A 23,407-nucleotide genomic window follows, 5' to 3' on the forward strand; every position below is an offset into this window, starting at 1 on the left:
GTGCTAAAGCCGCTATGGGCACATGTGCGTTTGCGTAGATGAAACACACGCACATAACCCGTGATTAAGAAGTGCACGTGCACATGTGCATTAGCATGGATGAAACACACATTTATATAACCCGTGCATAAGCCGTGATATGCACATGTGCATTTGCGTGGATGAAGCACACGCACATAATCCGTGACTAAGTCATGCATGTGCACATGTGCAATTGCATGGATGAAGCACACATTTATATAACACTGCTTAAGCCGCTATGTGCACATGTGCGTGTGCTTAGATGAAGCACACGCACATAACCCGTGATTAAGAAGTGCATGTGCAAATATGCATTCGCATGGATGAAACGAACATTTATATAACCCGTCCTTAAGCCGTTATATGCACATGTGCATTTGTATAGATGAGGCATACGTAGATAACCCGTGATTAAGAAGTGCACGTGCACATGTGCATTATCATGGATGAAGCACAGATGTGTATATCACGTGCTTAAGCCGTTATATGCACATATGCAGTTGTGTGGATGATGCACACGCACATAACCCGTGATTGAGAAGTGCATGTGCACATGTGCATTAGCATGGATGAAACACACATTTATATAACCCGTGCATAAGCCGTGATATGCACATGTGCATTTGCGTAGATGAAGCGCACGCACATAACATGTGACTAAGTTATGTATGTGCACATGTTCACTTGCATGGATGAAGCACACATTTATATAACCCGTGCTTAAGCCGTTTCGTGCATATGTGCATTTCCGTAGAATAGGCACACGTACATAACCAGTGGTTAAGAAGTGCACGTGCACATGTGCACTAGCATGGATGAAAAACGCATTTATATAACCCGTCATTAAGCCGTTATATGCACATGTGCATTTGTGTAGATGAGGCATACGTACATAACCCGTGATTAAGAAGTGCACGTGCACATGTGCATTATCATGGATGAAGCACAGATTTGTATATCACGTGCTTAAGCCGTTATATGCACATATGCATTGTGTGGATGATGCACACGTACATAACCCGTGATTGAGAAGTGCATGTGCACATGTGCATTACCATGGATGAAACACACATTTATATAACCCGTGCATAAGCCGTGATATGCACATGTGCATTTGCGTAGATGAAGCGCACGCACATAACATGTGACTAAGTCATGTATGTGCACATGTTCACTTGCATGGATGAAGCACACATTTATATAACCCGTGTTTAAGCCGTTTCGTGCATATGTGCATTTCCGTAGAATAGGCACACGTACATAACCAGTGGTTAAGAAGTGCACGTGCACATGTGCACTAGCATGGATGAAAAACGCATTTATATAACCCGTCATTAAGCCGTTATATGCACATGTGCATTTGTGTAGATGAGGCATACGTACATAACCCGTGATTAAGAAGTGCACGTGCACATGTGCATTATCATGGATGAAGCACAGATTTGTATATCACGTGCTTAAGCCGTTATATGCACATATGCATTGTGTGGATGATGCACACGTACATAACCCGTGATTGAGAAGTGCATGTGCACATGTGCATTACCATGGATGAAACACACATTTATATAACCCGTGCATAAGCCGTGATATGCACATGTGCATTTGCGTAGATGAAGCGCACGCACATAACATGTGACTAAGTCATGTATGTGCACATGTTCACTTGCATGGATGAAGCACACATTTATATAACCCGTGCTTAAGCCGTTTCGTGCATATGTGCATTTCCGTAGAATAGGCACACGTACATAACCAGTGGTTAAGAAGTGCACGTGCACATGTGCACTAGCATGGATGAAAAACGCATTTATATAACCCGTCATTAAGCCGTTATATGCACATGTGCATTTGCATAGATGAGGCACACGTACATAACCCGTGATTAAGAAGTGCACGTGCACATGTGCATTATCATGGATGAAGCTCAGATTTGTATATCTGGTGCTTAAGCCGTTATGTGCACATATGCAGTTGTGTGGATGATGCACACGCACATAACCCGTGATTAAGAAGTGCATGTGCACATGTGCATTAGCATGGATGAAGCACACATTTATATAACCTGTGCTTAAGCCGTTATGTACACATGTGCATTTGCGTGGATGCAGTACACATTTATATAACCCGTGCTTAAGCCGTTGTGTGCACATGTGCATTTGCACAGCTACTGCACATGTGTATGACACATTCGTAATACCGTGCAAGTGTATTTAGTTTCATTCTGCTAATATTTACATTAAATATGGCTATAGTATTTTTAATTGAAAGTTCAATTTTTTAAAAATTATTATATTACTCATTCTAAATAAACAATATAATGTAACCTGCATTTTTCGAAGGCTTAAGTACATTGGAATAAATATTCAATCAGCTAAATCGACACGCTATAAATAGGCTCTCTCAGTAGCATAAAAAATGTGCAGTGTTCGCTTTGATGTAATAAATGACGTGAGAACCGAATAGACATGTGTCTGATTATATACATACAAAAAGATATGTAAATATAATAATCTTAATAAGATTATTATTGTTTGGAAGTAAAATATTATTTTTCTCTATTCGTTATTAATTTAATTTTTATTTCGAATCACGCATGCGCACTGGTTGGAGCTGTGTATTAGCCGTGCACGGCGCGCTTATTTGTGTGGTCGGGTACGAGCTGTGGTGTGGTGGTGTTTGTCCAATGTTGTTGAAGGCGAAGAATTCAACATTATATTATAATCAGGTGAGTGATGAACTTAATTTTACTGTAATTTGTAAAATTTAATAAAGCACCCGTTTAAATAATAAAACTGGTGTTAATGTTGCCGTATACACATGCATCCTGTTCTTCTCAAGCAGTATTTATTAGTTGACATTTTATGTTTTTGGAGGGGACATTGAAGCTATAGATATACATTGAAGGCACTGTCATGATTTGCATCTCTTTAAAGAAAGATCTGCAAGAGTCATTATTACGTAGTCCTTTTAACATGAAATAAATTATGCATACATAACCCTACATTTGAAAGGAGGTAGTGTTCCAACGGCAGAACCTCCGAGATAATTTACAATCAAATCAAGGTATGCTAGTATCATTACCAAATCCAGAATGGGAATTAGGGGTAATAGTTAAAATAGGGAAGGTTCTAGATTACTGGTCCCCCATATAGATTAGTAGCTGGGTAGGTTTCTTTCTGTACTAAGTTTATGCATTTAACTTATACAGTATTGCCGAGCGAGCGTTAGCGAGTGAAGGCGGGTTAGAACCCCGCAGGGCACGTTGTTTTCTGTCTTTATTACTGCTCAATGGGAAGGGACCAGTAATCAAGAACCTTGCCGTTAAAATAGAACCTGATCGTATGCATGTATTTTTCTTGAGCCATCTTTTAAGAAAGGTATAAAGGCATTACTCGAGCAAACGGTTCTATGAAATTTACACGCATTTATTGCATTTTCCGGTTTCTTTTTGCAGAACATGCACTAAATGAGGAGCTAATGCATAAACCACGAACCAACTTGTCTAGGTGGCCACTAAAAAGCACGAATGCTATCTAACCGAATCAGGGCAGGAGCGCAGCAGGAGGCCCGAGCGGATCAAAGGGGTGCGTTCGTAGGGAGCAGGCGGGTCAGCAACAAGGGCATACGCATAAACGAGGATAGTGAAAACATACATTAAATATCTGCAATAATTTTTACCTTCAAAAGCACTTATATAATAGTAGTAATTCTTAATTTCAAAATGGCTTCACTGCTTTCCCGCGTACAAATGGTCTGCTGCGAGGAGAAATTCGTATGCTCTGAATTTTTACTTTTCTACACTTACCATGACGCTTGAAAAACTATAATACGACGCTCTTTATCACACGTATCGACGCTCTCTAATCGTATGCTTACATTATATCTATCGCAGTCGTCCATTGCTAACACGAACGGAACTTTCCCGCAGTTTATTTTCACCTTCTTCGCATTCTTGTATTCTTCCGCTTCAGTAAATAGTTACATGTAGAATACGTTCACTACCATTGAAAATGTATTTCAATATGATATCCACTGACAGAAATTACTTATATTTACACTCTGCTTCTTTTACGAAAAGTGTTTCACATCGTATTTTACCTATAAATTTTGTTTTCGGTAGAACCGCCTGCTCGAGTGAACCCATACAAGCATTTTTTTGAAGACCTTACTGCAACATGCAATATTTAAAAAGGATATCTGAATATAGATCGAATTGATTCAGGATATAGCTTAAGGGCAACTCTTTACTGTAGGTCTCACATGTAACATCTCCACTGTGACTTACTTCACAAAAGATAACTCTGCGAGGCAGGGTTGGTTTAAACCAGCTGGTTTTTCAGAAAAAAAAAATGGTTTAAACAAGAAAGAAAAAAAAAAAGAAAAATGTTTAAATCGTGTGAACTTTATGGTGACGTTTCCACATATCAAACCATCCGCATTACGTTTATCTACTTTTCACCTTTTAATCGAGGGGTCCCGTGTTCAATTCTCGGTCCATCTTTCAGGTGTAAAGCAAGTAGCAATTCGAGGTGTCTCTTTAAGCGAAAGTCTTCTCCGTGATAACGTTGGTATTTCATAAGGAATTTAAGCCTAAACATACGAAATGAAACCAAGTTATATATTTCTACTTGTTTTATAAAGAAGCCAAGGCTGCTTAAACATATTGATAGAAATTGGCAAAATTTATCAACTGCCTACGTAGCTTCCAACATCAGCTTGGATTTCACTTTGTTTTAATTTTATTGAATATCTACATACCCAATTTTTAATTTAATACCTCAGTTTTAGCCTAGTGATTATGATATGTTGACCTTCAAATTTTACACACAAATACATTTAAATAACAGGATTTTCCCAATGGAGTTTCCCGATTTATATATATAATTCTGTATAATGTTTTTACTTGTGTAACTGTTTGTCTTTTAGTCCTTCTGAAATGACTCTTGACTAGGGATGGCCACAAAGTTCCGGTTCCAGAACCGGTTCTTAGGAACCGGTTTCAGACTTGGATCCGAAAGCCCCCAAAGACCCGTAAAGGAGCCACAAATTTCACCTTCAAAACACTGCAAAGAGGACCATGCGCTTGTGCTCTCCCCGCCCAAACTCTCTTGTGCCCCCAGAAAACAATTTTGGTCCACCAGTTTTTTTTTTGTTTTTATTTTGGTCCACCAGTGTTTTTTGTTTTTATTTTGGTCCGCCAGTGAGTGTTTAGCCAAATGAGTTGGCCAATTTGCCTGTTTAACCATTAAGTTTGCCAGTTACCCAGTTAATTTAGCTAAATGAGACAAGCGGCCGCCACCTGGGTGCCTGCCTGTCGCTTCCACCATTTCATCTAGCACACTGTTCACAGCCTTCCAGCAGCTCGTGTTTAGTGTAGGGATCGTCACAAAGTTTCGGTTCCAGACCTGGATCCGAAGACCCAGTTCCAGAACCGGTTACAGACCTGGATCCGAAGAACCGGTTCCGGACCTGGATCCGAAAAACCGGTTGTTGAACCGGATCTTCTAGAACCGGATCCGTTCAGACCCGAAAAACTGTTCCAACAGGAACCGGTTCTGGCCATCCCTACTCTTGACAATTATAGCTATTAACAAGCAAGCTTATGTAAAGATCAGTACAACGTATTTTTATCAAGAGTCCTTCGTGAGTGAGTCGGCAATCACATTTGTGACCAGTTAACCCCGGTTTCGTGTCCAAATGGACAATTTCTCTTGGATGTCTTTGAAGCTAGAACAGCTGGGGGATAGCCCAGTGCCTAGAATAGATAACTTGGTTTCAAATTTTATGCCCGAATGCAATCTCTTTGTCAAACCAAGGACCATGGGAGGGGGACCTCTCATAATTTGTACGTGAGAGATACTGGCGACCATCATTTTTGTATTGGCGAGTGAGTCTGACTTTGAAATTTTGCGCCCTGTTGTCTGTTATGCTATTGTCATTTTCTCTCTCTCTCTCTCTCTCTCTCTCTCTCTCTCTCTCTCTCTCTCTCTCTGTAATAATGCACGAAATTTGCACTTCACAAAAAAATCAAAGCTCTGTTCAGTCATGTCTTTAACCCGTTATGTAGATTCTTACAAAAAATAAAGTAGTACGAGAAAAAGCACAATCTTATCAAAAAAGAGCTGAGTTTGAATGATTTATGAGTGTTATCTAGTTAGGATATTTTTTCCTTCACTGCTATTAAATTTTTCATAGTCACTTATGAATCTTTGTAAATAGTGAATTGAAAAAATGAAATGAAATCTTTGAGTTTTACGTCCCACGGTTATGCCGGTTAGGCTAAAGGAGACGGTGATAATGAGAGATGAGTAAAATGGTGGAATGAAGAAAGTGGGAGAAAACGGGAGTACCCCGAGAAAACCCACGAGCACGGTGTTTGTCCACCACAAAGCTCACTTGGCGGGGGCTGGGATCGAACCCGGGACCCCAAGCACCAGAGGTGAACGCTCTACCACTGAGCCACCGCGCCTCCCAAATAGTGAATTGAAACTAAATTGTCCACAATAATGTAAATGGATTGTGTGTGCTAGATTTGACTTTAAAACTTGTTTTGAGAACACACAAAATTTAAATTTGAGCATATTACAAATGTGATTTGACGCGAAATAACTGTGTAGTAATATGTAAGAAAGATATGGTAAAAATTGAAGTGTTTTCTTTCATAATACTTTCATTTTCTTAAATGTGGGAAACTAGGTCGTATCTACATACTATAATTTTTCCGCTATTTTTGGAAACTAATAGGAAGTTTTTAATTATGTATACGACAAACGCCATGAGATATTTATTATTTGTCCACACGGGCCAGTTAATTTATATATATTAGTATGGCGCTAAATACGTTGTACAACTGTTAGGTGTTACACTACCGAAAACGTGAGAAAATTAACTTTAAGGATCCATGGCTCCAGTACTATGGGACCAATCGTGGTCGGGTCAAAGCGTCACATAGGAACTAGTATGTGTCCTATCCAAATATCCACGTTTCAGAATCGTGCGGCATTTGCGCATCAATTTCTGTAGAGGCAGTTGATTAGTACTTCAAATTTCCGGAGCATTTCCGAAATGCCTCTCTAAGCTTTAATGCGCAAATGCCGCACGATTCTGAAACATGGATATTTGAATAAGGCACACCCTAGTTCCTAAGTGATGTTATGCAGGGCTCCCAGCTGTCCTCTTTTTCCTATTTTTTCTTATTTGTTTGGAAATGTGTGTATATTTGTCCTATATTTTAATCTTCTCCTATATTTCCTATATTTTTAGTGATTGCATTATTAAAAATACAAGCCAAAGACAGTTCCAGTGACGATTTAAGTTGCTACATATTAGCAATATGCTAAATAAGTCATAGCATTTTTTAAGGGACAAGTCACTAATCCTCACTATTACTTTTTTTTAAAAAAATTGCTCTTTACTATCCTCCTCTGTTCATTTTTTTTCTGTTTCCTATGTGCTTATTCTTCCTCAATGAAGCTTAGCTGAGGAACCTTACCGTGCTCCAGACTCTTGTAACGCAAGCTGTGTTAGCATTTTCTTTCAGCAGTGTGTGCAGCAGTATTGTTTCGGCATTAAGGTGTGTTGGTATTCACCAACATATCCCAACGTCTTCCAATATTGCTGTACATAATATGCAAGGTCCACACGCGTCCTGGAAACCCTGGAAATAAAAGTGTTTCGTAAAAACGTCCTGAAAAGGTCACGGAAAACGTCCTGACGAGAACTTTCTGGAACTTAAAGATTTCCATTGAAAGTCTATGAAAATCCTCAATGTTGTTAGAAGCTCTGTTGTATCTTTTCTAGAGCACAAAGGTGAAAAATCCAGGAGTCTGAAATAGTTACCTATAATGAGCAACCAAGACAATATTACGTGAGTAGACATTTATAGACTTTATAACATTTCAGAAAATAAATTGTTTTCACAGAAATTAGTTATGTAGCGCTCCCTAGCAGAATGCTCCCGATTTTTGGTGACTGAATTTGATCTAACTTTGACCTAAGTTTTCCGGAGATACATAGATTATCTCCACTTTATAGGTTCAGATTCGCGTACATCCTGTATGAGATTTACCATTGTTATTTTTTTTTTCCTACTAGATAGCACCATTAATACTCCTCATTGTGAATATAAACAACTAAAAGTAGTACTGATGGCACAGTCCGTCAATCTTCTATTTCAGTGTTCTAACTTATTAAATTAAAAAAAAAAAAAAAAATCGTCGCTTTGCATGAGTAAGGTTGTGAATTTACGAAATACATATTTTTCTGAAGTCATGGCAATTGTATTAATTTGAAAGGGATGTTTGTATGATACTTTTTATATTGCTACTCTCACTATTTCATTGTAATAATAGAATATTGAGTGTCTGTTATTTATCTTATTGTGCTCTGAAATTAAACTTCACTTTCTGCTCACTTTTATATTGACTGTTCGCTTCTATATTCATGTGTAAGACAAAAACTTGACATTTACAACATTGGTGCTGAATACTAAATTGTCGTAAGAGTTGACATTTTGAAGTTATTAAATACGTTTCATCCGTATGCATGTTTTTTTCTATAAGTTAAATTGTGTAAAAAGTTTTCAACAACTAAGAATGTATGTGTATATTGACTATGTATATGTATAATTTTATCAAATTTGCAGAATTAAGACACATTCAAAAAGTCACACATTAAAGAATTATCTTCTTTAGCGATCATGGGAACTCGGATAGTACTACATTCCTCCACATGCTCTATGAAGTAAAAACAGTGGAGTTGGCAAAAAATGTAATGCATTTCCTAGGTTGGTTTCTTCAGCAAACAAACGAAAGTAACATTGAAAAAAAAAAAAAAAACTACCAATAACATTGATTGTTTAAAAGTAAGATGTATTAATCTATCCAAATTGGATCCTAGTTTTCATCAGATTTGCTGATTTATTTTTGCCACCACATTTCACATCATATAAAAGATATGTAACCTTGGCAGATAACTTAATCACAAGAAATAATTTATGGTGATTATTTGCTCTAACATTAACTAAATATTGAAAAATATTATTTATATGCATGAAATTTTTTCGCTGTATTAACACAGCACAATCGATACAATGTTACTTTCAGTTTCAAATGTTGGCGAGTGGTGGAAAAACTCCAAAACAACTAGCACAGAATATTCTTCGTCGTGTCGTGGTGGATGAAGTTGCTGAGCTGTATAGCCTCACAGGAAAGTCGGGAATAAATTGTGTGAGGAAGCTGTCGTTTGTGGAGACACAAACCTACAAGTTTATTGTTGGTAAGATTTTTTTGTGCATTTTTTTTTTTTAATCGTGATCGCATTGTCTTCAATGCTTGATAGTTTATAGGGTGTTTATTGGGAAAGGGCAATAATTAGGTTGTGCTCAAGCATGTCCAGAACAAGAAGTCCATATAAACTTTGTTTCAGGGATATTACTATATGAATTTGGTACATGTGGACAAGGAAATGTGTACATTGGAGTTACGTTGAAACAGTTTCATTAATTTTATGTTCCCGCTGTTATTTACCAACACTGTACACCTTTTCTTTCAACCACCCATACAGTAGCCCAAGGGTGTTAGAACAGGTGCCTAGGTGGCCATTAGACTAGCCCAAAACATCCAATCCAACGACTAGTATTTTGCGTGAAGGCACTGGGTGATAGTCGAGTGAAAACGGTTCACCGTCCATTTGGTATCACATGATGCGTAGAAAGAATACTATCCTCCAAATACGGAGGGAAAGTATTTTGCAAAAGATGAAGGTATGGTGCACTGTCAACACGAAAGTTCCATCTGGTAACTGTTCGCATGAAGCATGTTGGTTTTCCGCGGACCATTGGTGCCAATTATGAGTAGTGTTAATCCTGTAGTATCCTCCTCAGTCCTCTTTACATTAGTTACCATTCTCGTGTCTTATAGTATCACAGTACGCATTTCAACATAATTGCAGTGTACCCTTGTCACCATGCATTAAACTTCATGTAGTGATATATCTGAAACAAAGGTTTAAAACGTATATGTTTATGTAAACTTGATTGTTGTAGTCGACAAATCTGACCGCCTCTCAAATTATTGACCTTTCCTCCTGAAGCACCCTGTATATTGTTTCTTTTTGAGTAACAAATTGTTCTTTGATATAAAATATACTGTTTTGCAATAGAATGTAAGTTGAGTGTTTGTAGTAACACAGACCCCACCAAAAACAAAACAAACAGAAGAAAAGTGAGATGAGTACAGTTATGTTTAATTATTTCAATAAGTGAGGAATTTTTAATTTGATAGGTTCTTTTTCTGGCGTTAGTAGAAGCCATAAAATTCTACTATATTTACTCAATTATACCGCTGAATTGTTCCAAATTTTATTACCTTAAAACAATGATTCTCATTATAAACAATAATTTTGAAAGGCATGTGAAACATGGCCGTTGGTTCAATTCCAGATCACACAAAATATTTCCAATCCTCTCCCCACATTATTTAAACTTGTAAGACGAAAATATCATACGTCGTATATGCTTTGTAATGACTGCACTTTTTTATTTACTTAAAAAGTCACTGACAATTGCTGCAAATGATAAAAATGTCAATTAGATTGAGAGGGGAGTCATTGGTGTGGTGAGTGACTCACTGCTGGGAATGACAATTTCAGTAATCTTCAATACAGAGAGGCAGTGGGAGGGGGGGAAAATCGGAGCATAAACTTCTCTGTATGCTGTATGCAAAATAGTTTTTCTTTATCTGTTCCGTATAAAAATTGCGTGAAGTATTATACTCTCGTAAATACAGCAAATATCTCATTACCAAGGTATCATTCAGACGGAAAAGGATTGCATACCAAAATTGTTGTTAGGGTTTCTCTTTCTCACTTTTGATGTTCTTATTTTAGGATTTAAGTTTACTAATGAATGTATAATTTCATATATATCAACATAGTCATATGTACATTTTTTTCTAGCATCTGCAAAGAAATTATATCCTGAGTGTTCGGAGGAGCAAATCAGGGAAGCGATAAGTGATTGGCTGCACCACGCCAAAACAAGGAGGTCACGAAGGTACGTATCACCTCTGATGTTTGGTTTTCATGTATTCGTAAGCCTTTATTTTAATATTTACATGCAATTTTGCAGCAGTTTTCAAAATAAGAATGGTTAACAAGTGGTCTCCAAGCTTTAAATTGTCACTATAATCTACATCAGAAGTCGGCAACAGGGCGGACATTTTTGCATACTTGGGACCTAGCGGGCAAGGAGGTGCGGAACTGTGCTTTTACCTTGAAATATGTGCGAGTAGCTAACGGAGTATAAAATGTGTTTGCTCTCGTAGGTAATTTATAAGCAGAAAAAAAACCTTTGACGCAGTCATTCTTTCAACTTTATTCTCTATAATTTATACGCACCTATTCTCAACGTGTATATTAACGCTCTCCAGCGGCGTTCTCATTTTCAAAGGGGACACTAGAACAAAACTGGGCGATTCGAGGGTGTTTGAGATTTCATGATCTTTAAGACTTTTTTCTTATTCTGCGAGAACGATTATGTATTTTACAAACTATTAGAAATTTGTAGACTTATATGACACAAACAAACTTTTTCTTTTTTTTTTAAAGGTTAATATCGACGGAAAAGAGAGGAACATTTCATTTTTTTTTTCGTCTTGTACAGTGTTCAATATAAATATCGCAACTCGACTACAGTTTTAAGATTTTATCTTATGCAATACATTTGAAATCAATGTTCTGCAGGTTGCTGCATAATCAATCTAACCTTAAACTAACGCCTGATAGGCAGGTAACCAGCGAAATATTGATTTCAAATGCATAAATTAAAGTATTGTACTACTATAGAGTTGCGATATTTATGTGGAACACTGTACCACCTGATGATAAAAAGAAATTGACTCATTGATAGTAAAAGAAATGTTTCTTAAGAATCTTACTAGTATTGTTTAAATTCAAAATGTACATTATATTAGTTGAAAAAAAGAAGAAACCTTTACGTCAGGATTGCAACGCTGAGTTAGGAAGGAGGATAATCCGATGTCCCGTCATTGCACTATTCGATTTACAGGCACGCAGACAGAGAATATGGATTTTGCCGATCGCTTATCTAGGATATAGGATCTTTTTTTCTTACACAAATTTGCCACTGTGTTTTTGCATATTTTGGGTTAAATTTTAAGCAGTACTTAGTCTTCCAGTGTCTCAGTATCTAGTAACATGACTTGAAATATGAATATCTAAAAAAATTTATTAATAATGCCATTGTACTTGATAGCAATAAGATTTATAAATTTGTTTCACTGTGAGTCATATAAGTCAGGGGCGCACTGACAGGAAGTCCGTCGGATCTGAACCCCTATAACGTTTAATTTGTATGAAAATGAATATAATTTCAAGGGCAGGTACGTAACTTATTTGCATTTCATACTCTAAACCATCCTCGGCCGCTCGCAGAGAGGAATACAGAGTGCACTACTGTATATACTTCTGCCTATCTTGCATAACGTGGTAGAGATCAGCCAGTTATATACAATTGATAATATGGAAAAGGCAACGTTTTTATTGGTTGTTCATGCCACAAAAATAAATCTTTTTCATCTTGCTTGCTTCTCTGAATATTGTTTCTTACTTTCAACCCACTTCCCGTAGCTTAGGTAACATAAAACTTCCATTTGTGCTAGATTTTTCTTCGTTATGCGTTGCCTCACAGCTTTCGTCTTCATTTTGAACTTTTCAGAAGGCATTCGAAGTGTAGTGTTTCGATCATCCGTGAACATTCACCTCAATTTCTCTACCAAATTCACTTCTCATAGTTCTTACTGCATCCAGTCTTGAGTTTATTCTCATCCTTCACTGTCCGTACGAATGAGCACGGGGTGAACAAGCATGCTCATACATTTACTCCTGTTGTAATAACTCAGTTTTACGTGTACTTAAACCCACACTTGTCAATGTCATTCAAGGTCAGTGCATTTAGTACCATTTACTCATGAGATGTTCTACCAGTGTTTTCAACACACGTTTGCACAGGATTGCCACCTGTCGATAAAAAGCCAGCCTCGTTTTCAAATTGCTAATTTAAATACTCTTACTGGAATTGATTCAATACCCTAAGAAATCTTATTTCAGAGATGCTGATGGTGGTGATTTATTGAGCTTAAATAGTAGTCTTTAGCTTTGTTTCTGGAGAAAATGGTATGGCATGTATAATTTGGATGGACCATATTTAAATTCTTAATCTCAAACTATGCTAAGAATATGACTGTGATTTAGTTTAAATAGATTGATTTAGTGTCTGCACTTACTGTATTACTTTTAAAACTTCTCTTTACAGGATGCAGAGGACTGAGGCCAAGGATTTATCGGAGAAAGTAAATTAAAAGAAAGAAAAAAAAACTACAACCATCTTGTAGATTACTTTTTATATTTAATAAGAAATAAATGTATAGATATATATATAATCAGTTGTTATCAATGTTGTAATACCTACTATTTCCATAAAATTACAGCGGAGTTGCACCAAGTTACGGTTAATAGAATATATAAACATTTTTGCACTTGGATTTTGTTTAAAATCTAGTTTCACTTGTGATTGAGTTGAGGCCACTTTGCTTTATCAAGCATATATTTTAAATCTGAAATAGCTCCATGATGGCTTTTGATGAAATCATACTATGTAAAAGCTATGTTGACAAACCAAGCACTGTATTAAAAGAAAAAAATATATATGCAAACCACAACTGTTTATAAGTTCAGAACCTAATTATTCAGACAAGTATGAGTTTTTTCTTTCTTAATATTTTCAGTATCATATATAGGGGTCGGAAGTTAAAGATAGTTTTTTCCCAAGTGCCCGAAGGTAAGAGGAACACCATAATATATGTTAATTTCGGGTCATTTTAGGCCAGAAAATGCTTAGTTTTAAGTCATATTTGGCTTATTGGTCCCCATTTCCCTTTAAGTCTTAACAGCTGGTTTTGGTACTTGACCTTTTTTCAACTACAGTTTTGCTGCCCATTCTCAATTAGAAACTCTTAAACATAGTTTTCTGTAATAATCTCTGACAATAGGAACCCTTGAATGACTGGAGCAGGTATAGTAGGTATGACCAGACAGTAGATGCTTGTGAGGATTGTCCTCCAAGTTGTTCAAAATGAACAGCAGAAACAGGGCGACGAAAATGCAAATTTGCAATTTTTTTTTCTGTTCAACATATCACCAGAATTGTGTATTATTTAAATATTATACACATTAAGTGTATCATTATTGATTTTATCATATTTTAAGTATTTTTTTCCAAATTTAGGTCATTTTCTTAATATGTTTAGGCTTTTTAAAAAATTTTTTAGGTAAGGTCTTCAACTTCCAGGCCCTAATGGTACGATACCCAATATGCTGCATAGCAAAATGAAAAGTCTATAATGATATATGTGTAGGAAGAAAGAAAAATATTGTCTAAATGCTCGTGACAGTGGTTTGTTAATATATACGCTACTGATAAACAAAGTTTCGTCAGAGTACCATATTGTCTCGTCTTCAGGTGACGAGAATATGCTGTAGCTGCCTTTTGAGGGGGGGGGATTGGAATATAGAACTTTGGGATTACTGACCTGGAACGTTAATGGTGCGGTAGAGTAGTGCACGAGTCAGTAATTTTGGGTAAGTATATAATTGCTTTTTCGTTACATGTAACTCTGTTACTTTTCAAGAAGACGTTTACAATGTTGTATTTGAACTGCGTAAGGCACCAAATATATAAACTCCTTTTTTTTCGTTGTATCTCTAATATGCTTTTACATCACCTCTACACTACGAGGAAATCACCTGTGTCCTACATGAAAATCCTCTCGGTACTGCGTGTAAATCAAATGTGCGGAAGGTGTAAATCACTTGTGCAGGACGTGTGCATGGTAGGTATTGCGCATCCGAAGATGTTGAATAGAACCTGTGACGCTTATGTGCATCACATGTACAGGCGTACATTTATACAGATGATGCACATGTTGCATCCGTGCAATTGTACATGTACTACATGTAAATCACCTCTGTCGTTCATGTAAATCAAATACGTGCTACGTGTAAATCAACTGTGCGAAAGGCGTAAATCACTTGTGCAGGACGTGTGCACTGCACATGTACTGTGCACGTGAAGATGTTGAATAGGACCTGTGACGCTTATGTGCATCACATGTACAGACGTACATTTATACAGATGATGCACATGTAGCATCCGTGCAATTGTACATGTACTACATGTAAATCACCTCTGTCCTACATGTAAATCAAATACGTGCTACGTGTAAATCAACTGTGCGGAAGGCGTAAATCACTTGTGCAGGACGTGTACACTACACATGTACTGTGCACGTGAAGATGTTGAATAGAACCTGTGACGCTTATGTGCATCACATGTACAGGCGTACATTTATACAGATGATGCACATGTTGCATCCGTGCAATTGTACATGTACTACATGTAAATCACCTCTGTCCTACATGTAAATCAAATACGTGCTACGTGTAAATCAACTGTGCGGAAGGCGTAAATCACTTGTGCAGGACGTGTACAATACACATGTACTGTGCACGTGAAGATGTTGAATAGGACCTGTGACGCTTATGTGCATCACATGTACAGGCGTGCATTTATTCAGATAATGCACATGTTGCATCCGTGCAATTGTGCATTTACTGCGTGTAAATCACCTGTGTTCTACATGTAAATAACCTCTGTCCTACATGTAAATCACCTGGGTATTGCGTGTAAATCACCTCTATCGTACATGTAAATCACCTATGTGCTACATGTAAATCCCCTCTTTCCTACATGTAAATCATCTGGGTACTGCGTGTAAATCACCTGTGTGCTACGTGTAAATCACCGCTGTCCTAGATGTAAATCACCTGTGCACTACATGTAAATCGAATACGTGTAACGTGTAAATCAACTGTGCGAAACGTGGAAATCATTTGTGCAGGACGTGTGCATGGTAGGTATTGCGCATCCGAAGATGTTGAATAGAACCTGTGACGCTTATGTGCATCACATGTACAGGCGTACATTTATACAGATGATGCACATGTTGCATCCGTGCAATTGTACATGTACTACATGTAAATCACCTCTGTCCTACATGTAAATCAAATACGTGCTACGTGTAAATCAACTGTGCGGAAGGCGTAAATCACTTGTGCAGGACGTGTACAATACACATGTACTGTGCACGTGAAGATGTTGAATAGGACCTGTGACGCTTATGTGCATCACATGTACAGGCGTGCATTTATACAGATAATGCACATGTTGCATCCGTGCAATTGTGCATTTACTGCGTGTAAATCACCTGTGTTCTACATGTAAATAACCTCTGTCCTACATGTAAATCACCTGGGTATTGCGTGTAAATCACCTCTATCGTACATGTAAATCACCTATGTGCTACATGTAAATCCCCTCTTTCCTACATGTAAATCATCTGGGTACTGCGTGTAAATCACCTGTGTGCTACGTGTAAATCACCGCTGTCCTAGATGTAAATCACCTGTGCACTACATGTAAATCGAATACGTGTAACGTGTAAATCAACTGTGCGGAACGTGGAAATCATTTGTGCAGGACGTGTGCACTGCACATGTCCTGTGCACGTGAAGATGTTGAATAGGACTTGTGATGTATATGTGCATCACATGTACAGGCGTGCATTTATACAGATGATGCACATGTTGCATCCGTGCAATTGTACATGTACTACATGTAAATCACCTCTGTCCTACATGTAAATCAAATACGTGCTACGTGTAAATCAACTGTGCGGAAGGCGTAAATCACTTGTGCAGGACGTGTACAATACACATGTACTGTGCACGTGAAGATGTTGAATAGGACCTGTGACGCTTATGTGCATCACATGTACAGGCGTGCATTTATACAGATAATGCACATGTTGCATCCGTGCAATTGTGCATTTACTGCGTGTAAATCACCTGTGTTCTACATGTAAATAACCTCTGTCCTACATGTAAATCACCTGGGTATTGCGTGTAAATCACCTCTATCGTACATGTAAATCACCTATGTTCTACATGTAAATCCCCTCTTTCCTACATGTAAATCATCTGGGTACTGCGTGTAAATCACCTGTGTGCTACGTGTAAATCACCGCTGTCCTAGATGTAAATCACCTGTGCACTACATGTAAATCGAATACGTGTAACGTGTAAATCAACTGTGCGGAACGTGGAAATCATTTGTGCAGGACGTGTGCACTGCACATGTCCTGTGCACGTGAAGATGTTGAATAGGACTTGTGATGTATATGTGCATCACATGTACAGGCGTGCATTTATACAGATGATGCACATGTTGCATCCGTGCAATTGTACATGTACTATACGGATACTGTACGTGCATTGTGCTGTCTGGGTTGTATTTTAAATACATTTTGTGGTACTATTTTGTGTTTTGTATTTCAAATAGGTTTTCTTACCTATTTTGCCCAGCACTGAGTTTGTATACGCAAAAACATTAACATTTTTCTTAATTATAGAGATGAATTCTAAAATCAGTAAATATTGAAAATTGAGCTGCTTAATTTACTACCCTGTCAGACACCCCAACAGATGCCTCGATGATCAAAATATTTTCCTAATTTTATAACGACTTATCTAAACATATATATTGGTAGATGTTCTCTAGAACTTGAATATACGTGTATACTTGAGTAAATTTGGTTAGTATTGCTAATTCCTCTTTTATGATACAAAATTGTCAAAAGTAACACTTCATATTAGCGGGAAATTTTAATTTTAGCGCGAAAACTGAATTAGCAGGAGACGCAAATTTTGAATAATTTGCTTAATATTCAATGTTCATTAAGATAAATTGCAGCATAGCCTATGTTAATGTGTTAACTATTGTTAACAACGTTTAAAAAGATTTATGAAATATTAATTTTTTTAAAATTAAAATTAGAGGCATCAAAAACTTTTGATCATGTATGTACAGCAATTTCATTTATATTGTATAGATAGAATGTGAAAGAAACTTTCAAATACGAAAACAACTTAGAAATAGAATTCACGGATGTATGACGTCCGAGTTGTTTTGTAGTAAAAGCCAGTGAAAATACTTCATCTTTCATATAAATACTTCCCAAATTTTAACTGTCGGGAAGTAACTAGGGACTAGCGACAGAGAAGCTATAGAGAAAACACTGTCAATAGCTACGGATGAAACACGAAGGACTTCTGGCTAACGAGATTTGAGAATTATCCGTTCTCGATTTATTTCATGTAAGTTTACCTTTTCTTTATGTTGAATTTGTTCTTGATATGAGAATGTATTTTATCAATTCTCATGGAGGTCTCTCGATAGGCCAATACATGCTAACAGATCCTTCAGATCTTGATAAAGCTTTATTTAATTTTGTAATTATTGATAGCAGACAGTTAGTGTACTAAGCTCTGGTAACATTAAATTACCATGTCTGCAACTTCTGTAATATTTAATTTGTCATACAATAAATGAATATCTATTTAAATTTCATTTATGAAGCTTTTGAAAACCTAAAAATAAAACAATAAACCACTATACTACCAATATCAGGTTTCTACCAATATCAAGTCATTAACTCCCTTTAAAATATATTTAAAATATACCAATATAAAAATAATAATAACTACTTTAGCAATTCTTTAAAATATCTTTAACCTTGTTTTAATATACCAATCTTTTTAAGTAAACCGATACATTAATATGACGAGTACCTGGAAACCGTGAGAAATACATCCTTAAATTTTGGAATTGTCAAAAAAAAGTAATTATTCTCTAGGATTCAGGTAAACTTGGATGGTCCAATTTGTATCTTTTCATGGGTAAAAAAAAAGGTCACAAATTTATTTATTTATTTATTTATTTATTTAGAAAACAACACAACAGGCTTAATGCCTAATTATAGTGTCGTATAATACATACATATACATATATACTTTTACCCGTACAATTAATCAATGCACTTCGAGTGTCAGGTACTCGGTAATAATCCTGTTTCTAAATACATATTCTGACATACTGAATATATCTAATACATCAGTTTTATGACTTAATTCATTGTAGGAGTCACACATTCTCCACAGCGGAGATTTATTGAGAATATTTGTTCGTGCCCTTTCACATAAAAATATACCAGTATTCCCTTGTCTTGTTCTGCCTGTTGGAACGCTCAGATATATTTTCGTGAGTAGCTCTGGACAGTCAATTTTATTATTTAGTGCTTTATATAAAAATAGTAAATCAAACATCTTTCGTCGATTCGTCAACGTTAGGAAATTCAAACTCCTTACTAAGTCCACGTAGGGAATCTGTTTGGGATAGAAAGCTGTTTTCTTGTACGTAAGCATTTTTAGAAATTTAAATTGTATGTTTTCTATCGTTTGTAAGTATTTATTTACATTCGGTGTCCAAATAACGCACGCATATTCTAATCGGGACCTTACGTACAAATTATAAAGTTTAATGAATGTTGACTCGTTTCTAAACTCTTTACCCATTCTATAGATAAAACCGAGGTTTCTGAATGCAGCGTTAGAGATTGCATCAATGTAATGAGAGAAGGTCAATTTTGAATCAAAAATTACTCCTAAATCTTTAAATGAATTTGGTTTACACAGAGATATGCCATTAATTATATACAGATAATTGATGGGATTTTCTTTCCTTGAGAACGATAAAGACTTGCATTTAGAGATATTCAATGAAAGTTTGTTTCTGGCACACCATTGCCCAACACCCTGTAAATCCTGCTCGAGTTGTGTGCAGTCATCTATTGTGCTTATTTTAGAATATAATTTGAGATCATCGGCAAACAACAGAAAGTGAGAGTTTTTAACATAGGTTGAGATATCATTAATTACAAGAAGAAATAATAGCGGACCCAAATGGGATCCTTGAGGAACACCTGATAATGTGGTAAATTTCATGGTAATATATCCCTTGCAAGAGACAGCTTGCTCTCGATCGCACAAGTAGGAAGCGAAGTACTCTATTGCTCGTTTAGAAAAATTGAAAGATACCAATTTCTGTAGTAGCACGTCATGGTCAACTCTGTCGAAAGCCTTACTGAAATCCATATAAATGACGTCCACTTGACCGCCTTTGTCTAACTCTCTTGCTATGTAATCCGTTATTATTGCTAGATTGGTTGTTGTGGATTTATTCCTTAAAAATCCGTGTTGATGTTCAGATATGACAGGCTTAACATGGTTTAAAATTCTGTTGTATAATATGGTTTCAAGAACTTTTGCAAAGGGAGATAGGATGGCTACGGGTCTGAAGTTCTCTATCTCATTCCTGTTTCCAGATTTAGGAATAGGGCAAATGAGACCTTCTTTCCATTTATTCGGAAATATATTGGTTTTAATGGACATATTAAAGATAATGTGGAGTGGATGCTTGAATATATCTAAACAGCCCTTCACCACATACGGTGGAATGTCATCTATACTACAAGATGTTTTGGGTTTCAGCGCTTTAATAGCCTGCTCAATTTCTTCTATTTCCTTTATATGAAAGGTGTCTAATATACTACATTCCGAATTATTTGTTATTAGATAATCTGTGTCGTATTTAGCGGGTACACTACTATATACCGACTGAAAATAATGCGCGAATGCCTCAGAAATCTCTTTGTTATGTTTTAATTCGTTACCATTATATGTTAGAGAATCTGACGAAAGATGCTTGGTTTTACTTTTAATAAAATACCAGAACTGCCGTGGGTCTTTTTCTACAGTAAATTCAGAATGTAAAATAAATGCCTTGTACGCTCTCGAAATTTCTGATTTAATTTCTTTTCGTAGTTTTAGGAACTGTTCACGATGGTGTGAAATATTATTTAGCCCCTCTTTCCACTTTTTACGATGGTAAGATTTCCGTTTGATTTTTTTGATTATATCATAGGTAAACCAGCACGGATAACTGGCATTGACGTGCTTTTTAGCAGGGACGCATCGGCTTATAAATCATTTCGTAGAATTTTGAAACAGTACAATTAACATCATCATTTTGAGAAAGGCAATCCCAAGATAAGTTTGACAATTCTATATATAATTTTGTGAAATCAGCTCTTTTAAAGTTGAAACCAGTTACTTTAGGAACTTGCTTTAATTTAGTAATATGATTAAGAGTTAAAGACACTAGGATTGCTGGGTGATGTCTATCCTCTCGAACAAGTGGATACTCTTTAGAAACAACTACATCTTTGATATTAGAAAGTACTAGGTCCAATGTGCGGCCATTTGTGTTTTGTATGTCGTTGAGTGATGATAAATTGTATAAGGACATAAAGTTATACACATCTTTACACTTGGTTGTTGAGGACATAAGATCAAAACAAGAATTTGTAATTTCTGCAATATTAAAATCTCCGATGCAGAGAATTGTGCTTCCTGGTGGACAGTTACTCTCGATAAATTGATAAAACTCTTCGTAAATTTTTAAATTTGAATCCGGTGGGATATAAATGGCACAGACAAATACATCTAAAGAATGTAATACTAATTTAACAAGAACACACTCTAGATTTGTATCGCAGGAACTTACATAGTACACATTATATTTTTTAAGAACAGCTATTATTACCCCACCCCCTTTACTCTTGTTAACCAGCTCAAAATTTCTGTCCTGACGGAAAGCACAATATCGATCATCAAATATTTCAGAGTCTGAGTAACTAGCAGTTAGGGAACTTTCACTAATGACTACTATATCGTATGTATTCGATACAATACTTGTAAAGAACTCTTGACTTTTTAAACCTCTGAGACCACAAACATTCTGGTAATACACTGAAAGTTTAATAGTGCGATGCTGGTTATATGGTACTGTTATATCACAATTTAACACATCAGTTTTCATAGTTGAGTCTGACCTTGAACTTTTCACGGCGCTTGTCAAGTTCACATTGTTTGACACGAGAAATCTATTTTTATTTTCATTAGCAGAAAACGGTGTTGTACTTACTAGTTGCAGTTCCTGGAAACCTGTTTCTCAGCGATTGAAATTCGAGTTCCGCTTCAATGGGATCTGCTTGGTACGGCTACTCCCTGGGGTAGTGAAGGGGGGAGTACTTCTCTGTACACTGACATCTTCGTCCAGACCTGCCCCAGGCTCTTCGGCGGCAGAAGGGTTGTTTGGCACGTTGGAAAGATTTTTATTGCTATTTGTCATTTCCTGTAGTGAAAAATTTGAATATATTGATCTAATATATCAACACTTTCACAGTTACGTGCACTCGAAGCCTTATAAGATTGGAATACAGGCAAGAACTAACTCGTGGGACTACATATGAGTCCCTACAGTCCATTGCCTCTGTACTCAAGCTCATTGAGAATATGCAGTTTATGCGCCGTGATGGGAGGTTTCCTCTTCCTTGCTACCCAACTCCAAATAGCCATTGCTTGAAGCTCTTTTGCAGTGTTCTTTCCGAAATTGTTGGAAATAAATCTGTATTTACATATTGAAACCATTTCTGTCCGCTTAGGAAAGATTTTCCTTGATAAGGCGTGAAACTTGTCGCTGATCCCTCTGCATCAAAATCTCTTTGCCAGAACAATTTTGACGTTTTGTTCACATGTGTTTTAGGCCATCTATTCCTTGCAGACACGTAGTATAGCCTGCTTGTATATATTAACAAATCGGGAAACTTTATCTGATGTGTGCCAAAAAAACACGCGCAAACACTATGGCTCATTTTTGCCCTTCTGTCGCATTTTGACCCCAATCCATCTTGATGATATTACAACCGGCCACAGACCAGAATACATACAGACAGTAAACTCATCAAAAAAAATCGCATGTGACTAGTCATACGGTAGGTACGGCGTTGCATTTCTTAGTTAGGACAAAGGAACTTACTTTCAATCTGACGTTTGGTATGTGAAAATTTTTAATCTGGCCGTCAATTGTCATGTGCTGAGTGGTGAAGAAGTCGTGGACCCGTGATGTTCACTAACAAGAAAATAAGCAAAAAACGTATGTCCAAACTTACGTACAGTTGTCTAAGAAACTGAAACAAATCCGCGATTGCTTTTATTTAAGCTACTAATGACTAGTAGTAGAGCTAGAGAGATAATTTAATTTACTGTCTGTTCTTTATGCACTAAATCTACTATTCATACCGTACAAGTGAAACAGATGCCGATTAATACGACAACCTGGAAAGGTGCGAAAAATGATGGCAGCGCCAGAAAATCAAACGTAGATGGATTCTTTCGCCGTGAAGACGATGAAACAGACTTATACAGAGCGTACAAGAAGATGCTTGCCTTTATGTATTCTTTATGTGCAACTGACTAGTATACTCATTCTAACTAGCTGTGTTGCTCA

At 36.7% G+C, this 23,407-nt stretch overlaps 1 protein-coding gene across 1 annotated transcript; it reads left to right on the top strand.

The window, feature by feature from the left end:
* The first annotated feature begins 2,492 nt into the window (after positions 1 to 2,492).
* On the top strand, positions 2,493 to 13,503 carry LOC145678615 (uncharacterized). Its single transcript, XM_081748968.1, has 4 exons — positions 2,493 to 2,749; positions 9,129 to 9,300; positions 10,981 to 11,077; positions 13,358 to 13,503. Exons 1-4 carry the CDS (start codon positions 2,618 to 2,620, stop codon positions 13,401 to 13,403), a joined length of 447 nt encoding a protein of 148 aa, XP_081605094.1. The 5' UTR covers positions 2,493 to 2,617; the 3' UTR covers positions 13,404 to 13,503.
* Positions 13,504 to 23,407: the final 9,904 nt, after the last annotated feature.

This window comes from Thermobia domestica, chromosome 2, assembly GCF_964235325.1.
Source record: "Thermobia domestica chromosome 2, izTheDome1.hap1.1, whole genome shotgun sequence".
Taxonomy (NCBI): domain Eukaryota; kingdom Metazoa; phylum Arthropoda; class Insecta; order Zygentoma; family Lepismatidae; genus Thermobia; species Thermobia domestica.

Excerpts from the sequence above, each read along its gene's own strand:
- LOC145678615 (XM_081748968.1), top strand. The coding sequence starts at position 2,618 with ATGCGCACTGGTTGGAGCTGTGTATTAGCCGTGCACGGCGCGCTTATT. Across the intron at positions 2,750-9,128 it reads CAACATTATATTATAATCAG|TTTCAAATGTTGGCGAGTGG; the intron begins GTGAGTGATGAA and ends TGTTACTTTCAG. Across the intron at positions 11,078-13,357 it reads AAAACAAGGAGGTCACGAAG|GATGCAGAGGACTGAGGCCA; the intron begins GTACGTATCACC and ends TTCTCTTTACAG.